Source organism: Mya arenaria, chromosome 14 (genome assembly GCF_026914265.1).
Source record: "Mya arenaria isolate MELC-2E11 chromosome 14, ASM2691426v1".
Lineage (NCBI taxonomy): Eukaryota > Metazoa > Mollusca > Bivalvia > Myida > Myidae > Mya > Mya arenaria.
This window is the reverse complement of record NC_069135.1, coordinates 10,884,094-10,890,064: the sequence shown is the minus strand read 5'-3', so window position 1 is coordinate 10,890,064 and position 5,971 is coordinate 10,884,094. Positions and strand designations below refer to the sequence as shown.

Genomic DNA, 5,971 nt, shown 5'->3' with positions numbered 1-5,971 from the left:
TGCTAAAACTTAAACCTTATTCAAAGCTTTGACCGTTGGCAAGTATTACTTCACTAGAAAACATTGGACAACAAGTCTTACGGTATTGGCTTGTTTACGTGTCGACGGAAATAAATTCTAAAGAAATAAACGTATACCATCTGCAGTACAGACATGGTAAAGACAATAATGTAAGACGATCAATCAGGATCACCATCAATCATGGCTTCGGGGATAGTGGAGATATCTGCAATGGTTATTACAATTGACATCCGATGCATGGTTATTTCAATGTTTGTAAATTGACATCCGATAGCGAAACTTTTTTCAATTTATTGCCCAATCGGGAAATAAGACACCAATTTCAAATGTTAATCCACGAACAATATATAACAAAGCTGTGTTCTTGAATGATACATATAAAATCCTAACACTCGGAATTAAAGGTTAACATTGAAGGGGAATCCACTTGATCGAAATATATCCCCAACCGAAGACGGTCTAAAGGGTCTTTATTAAAATATGTCCATCACATACACTTGCACCATAATTAGCACTGCAGTTATATCACAGTTGTACAGGTTCTCCCATTATAGTCATTGTGGCTGCTAGTTATATGACATGGCTTGGTATCAACCTGTCGGGAGGCAGTATTCATTGTAGAGGGATTCAAACGGCCTAGGAGCCACACAATGTGAGTCGCTTTGGTCTTAATCAACCCAAGCGGCACCTACAATAAATAGAAATCAATGAAAACTTTGGTTTATCATAGAAGTTCTTAAGATGATTATATCACGTACTTGATATGGACTAAGTCAATCCCCGTGTCTCCTGTCAGCTGGAAATATAAGTTATTGGATTGTGTCAAAGAAAACACTTGGTCATCCGAGTAGCAAAATTATTATTAAACAAACAATGTATTGACGCTACCAATCTAAAAAATCCTACGATTCATGAAAACATTTCCAATAGTCCTCGATATAGCAACACTAAGATAAAACTAAACTTCAATCCAGGATTTTCGATAGAGAATGTATGTCAAAACTTTGAATATCGTTTCTTACATGTCAACCAATAGATATTTAATTACTAATATCTAAACCAGTAAAACGGGGTCAGAGTAAAACATGTATAGCGAGACTAGAAAAGGCAAAGAGCCATACTCAACAGGGAGGAACATAGTCACTGACATCTCAAACAGATATGTAATAAAAATTATATATAAATCGCATATTAAGTCATCCAAACTAATATTTACAGAGGCTTGTATGTTCTTTAAAATGTTTCCGTTTAATTCAATCAACTGTCGCGTCTTCATCGTTGTTTGTGTTTGTCATTGAAATAGGGGAGAAATGTTGATCTATGAGCACCAAACCTCTGATCAATGACCTACAAGGCTTGGCTTGATGTATAACGACGGATTTTCTGTATATATTTTGAAATATTAAAAACGTTCTTAAATGTCCTTTCCCTTTGACATATAATTGATATTAAATACGTCAAGGAAAAGCTCATTTACCAACAAATTTAGTGAAAAAAGGCATTTCTTCAATAACACTTTGGACACAAAAGATGAGTAAATTCACTTAATTATACAAGCGGTCGATATTGTAATTAGGAAGGCATTCTAATCAATTTGAACTTTATCTGACAAATCACTTTAAAGATATGGTAAAACATATGGCGGATGGACAGACGGACGGACGGACAATACAAAACAACGTAAATGGGGTTTAAAATTCTAAATTGCACGCCTTGATTCATGTGCCAAACATAAAAAAATATCACTTCCTCGCCCTTAATTTTCTAGTTAAGGTCTACCCAACTTGGATATATTGATCTTAAAACTAAAAAGTGGCTAACTTCTAATCACGGCCAATCGTTATGAAAATTGTACACAAACTGAAAGAGGTTGTTGTTTCGATCCCACCAGGGTACTCTCTCATGGACACCAGTACTGCTTTCTTCCCAGGAAACGGACTACTCGAGAGTGAGTCAATACGCTTTCGTCACAATTGTGCTGAAATAAATTAGTATTAACTAAAATTGATTGATCTGAAACGAATGTATTCCAAGGTATGCAAGATTTTCATATACATTATAACAAAGTAATCCATTTTTGTTCGACCTGCGATTTATGTTCAATCGAACAAGAGACATAAGAAGACAATTATTAAAACTTAATTAACTTCATTTAATACCTAGTATTAAAGATTATGAACGATTCTTTTAAATTTCATAATCAGTTTTCAGTTATGGTCATTAAATGTCCATAATCTTTGATATAAAAAGAGTTCTAAACATAAGCTAATAAAAAATCATTTGCTTTATTAAAGGTCTCTATTCAATCGGAAGCGATATATTTGAACATAATTTTACATTGTATCAGTCTAGCGGTTTTCTTTTTTTAACAATCACTGAAACATATCCAATGATCTGGATGGCCACAATTGAAGAACCTCCAATGTGGATAACCACACTATATTGACCGTTTAGAGGCCTTATACTTTTAAGTTGGTTGTCATGTTGCGTTTTGTATCACTTCTTAAATGGTAGGCCTCGTACCGTTTGCCTGTAAACCATGCATGCTTACATAGTTCTTGCTTCTGATGATACTCATTAAGGTACATGACCACGTTACTCCGAAAAATATGAATGTCGGCCGATTTCAATGAAACTTGGAACAAACAATCGTCAATGACTCTACTTTAACGAGGTGTAATTTTTTTTTTTTTGAATCCCGTGTTTTGTTGAATTACAGCGCCACCTAGCGGACACGTGCTATTTGGCGCTAACATTGATTAAACCGTAAAAAAATATAACTTTACGGCTTTTTTTTACAAAAAAAAAAACGGAATATAATTTATTGTACGATGAATAAATAATCCTATAATTTTAGTATAAGTATTTAAGAAATAAATAATTAATTCTAAGTTTTATGACAAAAAGGCTTTAATAAGAAATCGCCAAAAACAGATACCCATCGGTGAATTTGACGTATTTATCTCGAAAACGAACTCGGGTAGGGTAAGTTTTTATTTAGTCATAGGAAACGGAACGGAATAATGAATAAAATTATGTAAAAAAATAAAAAATTGACGGTGAGGTTAATTGCTAAAAGATATAAGTAACCTAAGAAAATTGATAGAGTTAGCGTGATTTCTACGCCACCGTCAACGTCAATAAAAAACACGTCAAGTTAGTGACGCCATAGGTTTGTTTGATGCATGAGAATAGTTGTGCAGTGTCATTTTGTTTATGCAAATGATTTTAATTTCACTGTTTGCAAATGTTGTGAATTGCAATCAGAATTACGAACAAAGTCAGAATACTGATAATATTGTTTGTCATTTGTTATATATGTTCTGAATTGATATATAGTAGTTATGTATACGGGAGCGAACTAATTAACGTTAGTAAGCTTTCTAAACATATAAATAGATAACGAACTTAAGTTTAGTGGAAATGCCGCGAAATTGTCATTTATACGTTACTGACGTCATTTTAAACGGATTGTCCTTCCGGGCACGTTCCGTTAACAACATCCGGTAAAGATGAGGAGGAAAAAAGGTCAGTTTATTTCTAAGAGTAACGCAAATCGAACCTCAATAATAAACAACGTGAATGTGGAGAAGAAAACATGCATTTCTGTTCCCGAAACCGTCCCGCCTTGGCTAGAAGGTCGCAGAGTCGTAGAAATCGGTGTAATTTTGGAAAGATTAAGCTCCTGTAGTTCTTGTGGAAACAGTTTTTGCATCAATGGCATTGTAGGGGAAACTATATATGGCCTTGGATCTATCCTTCATATCAGCTGCAACACCTGTAGGATGGTTAATCTGGTGCCTACGGGAAAACGGCATTCCACGAGTGACGGCTCCGCAGCTAGAAGATGTTTTGATGTCAACACTAAATTAGCTGCAGGTAAATTTTGTCACCATATCAATAGCCAGCGTTGTGCCAACAAATGTAGTGAATGATGTTAGACTTGGCACATAATGTATAAGTGAATTAACGTCAATACATACAGTATAAAAAAACGCCCTGACATATTGTAACGAAATTTGATTCCATTGATTCCATTTCATAGATTCGTCATTTCCTAGAAAAAAAGCATTATTTCTAAAACAACATTTTAAGCAGTAAAATGAACAAAAGTATAAAATGAGTGCACCATGATTATCGATTATTATGTGAAGGCGTCAATAGCGCTTAGTTTACTTGGTCGAAAACAAGCTTGTTGTGTATCTCTTTTAGCGATGATCAACGCAGGTGTAGGAGAGTCTCAGATCAGTGCGATATTTGCTGAACTCAATCTGCCTGGAATCAGTAAGACCGCACTGAAGGCCCGCGAGCGAGAGATCGGACCATCTATTGAAAGTGTGGCCGAAATCTCGTGCACCACCGCTATTCAACAGGAGATGAAGTTGCTTCAAGAAGTTAACAACATGTAAAATATTATTTCAACACGCTTTTACCTGTGCATAATTAAATATCTAAGGATGAGTTACTACTGTTGATAAAATATAGATGATGTTGGTGATAGTGATTATGCTAACGATGATGATCATTCAGTCGGCCAAACGCGTATTATTGTATATATGAGGCTGTATGAACCCACAGACCCCCACCAGCCCCCCTCCAGCCACAAACACACGCACAAGTGGCAAACAGTCTATACAAAGTACTACTTTTACACATATGATTTTAGGGATCCAACTGGTGATCATGTTGAAACGGATGTCTCTGCAGATGGGGCCTGGCAAAAAAGAGGCTCCAATAGTTTGTCCGGTAATTATTTATAACGCATAAAACTGTATCTTTATATAAAATCTGAGAAACATGTATATTTAAAGTTTGATGTAATATTTTAAACATATGATGTCTTGAGCATAGGTCTGAGTTAGTTATCCCGTATATTTGCATTATATTCTAATCTGTATTTTACATGTATTTGCAGGACACGTTACTGTTATTGGAAAACTCACAAAAAAGTGTGTTTCATACTCAGTTGCTAAAAAAACTTGCAGGACATGCAAGGTAGCGAAAAGGAATAAAATAAAAGCAAAACTTCATTCATGTAGAAAAAACTGGAATGGCTCGTCAAAAGCGATGGAGCCCTTTCTTACATCTACCTGTTTACAGGAAGTGAAACAAAAGGGGTTGAATATCGAACGGTTAACAATGGACGGAGATTCAACCACTTTTACTCGCGTCAAGCGGTCTTTATTTCCAGAACTTAAAAAATCAAATGATAAAAATCATATTGTCAAAAATTTCGGAAATGAATTGTATAAGCTAAAATCAAAACACAAATCATTATCAAACAATAATATTGCCCATATTCAGAAATGCTTCTCTTATGGAATAAGTCAAAATAAGGGCAGCACGCATGGAATAAAGACCAGTTTAGACGCCCTGCCCTCCCACATGTTCAATGAACATTCCTCGTGCAGCCCAACCTGGTGTAAGTCTCTAAGGGACGAGAATTACCGACAGGCGCACATACTGCAGGGTCCCGAATTGAGAAAAGATTTCCAGAACGTGATACACGGGTACGCACTATATATGTCTTACACATTTTACGTGTTCTTCATTTTTGTAGCAGGGGTCATGCAAATGATAGTTATAATAATAATGATAATCAGTTTCGTAAAACGAAGTTTATTCAAACCTGAAATGTTTGATGTTAATTTTAGCCATCAAGACTCGTGAAAAAAAGGCTTTTATTTTTAATCGAACAGTATTAAATCTAATCATTAAAGTGACTCGCTCAAATATCGTCTTTGAAGACCACAATTTTCATTTGTGTTAATAATGCGATTGAAAATTTATCACGGCTATGGTGTTGCGTGATTCGTTGATTGACATTATCACGTGATGTTATCAATGTATCCTTAATAGGTCAACATATCCAGCATTTGTTAAAGTTCCCGTGGCCGTGTGGACTAGCCGGATGTTTTCTATTTTTCTTTTTGACTATAATGGCGGGAGT

At 35.3% G+C, this 5,971-nt stretch overlaps 1 protein-coding gene across 1 annotated transcript; it reads left to right on the top strand.

Moving 5' to 3' along the window:
- The first annotated feature begins 3,533 nt into the window (after nucleotides 1–3,533).
- LOC128217545 (uncharacterized) lies at nucleotides 3,534–4,566 on the top strand. Its single transcript, XM_052924747.1, has 2 exons — nucleotides 3,534–3,900; nucleotides 4,234–4,566. Exons 1-2 carry the CDS (start codon nucleotides 3,534–3,536, stop codon nucleotides 4,428–4,430), a joined length of 564 nt encoding a protein of 187 aa, XP_052780707.1. The 3' UTR covers nucleotides 4,431–4,566.
- The last annotated feature ends 1,405 nt before the right edge of the window (nucleotides 4,567–5,971 follow it).

Excerpts from the sequence above, each read along its gene's own strand:
- LOC128217545 (XM_052924747.1), top strand. The coding sequence starts at position 3,534 with ATGAGGAGGAAAAAAGGTCAGTTTATTTCTAAGAGTAACGCAAATCGA. Across the intron at positions 3,901-4,233 it reads CAACACTAAATTAGCTGCAG|CGATGATCAACGCAGGTGTA; the intron begins GTAAATTTTGTC and ends TATCTCTTTTAG.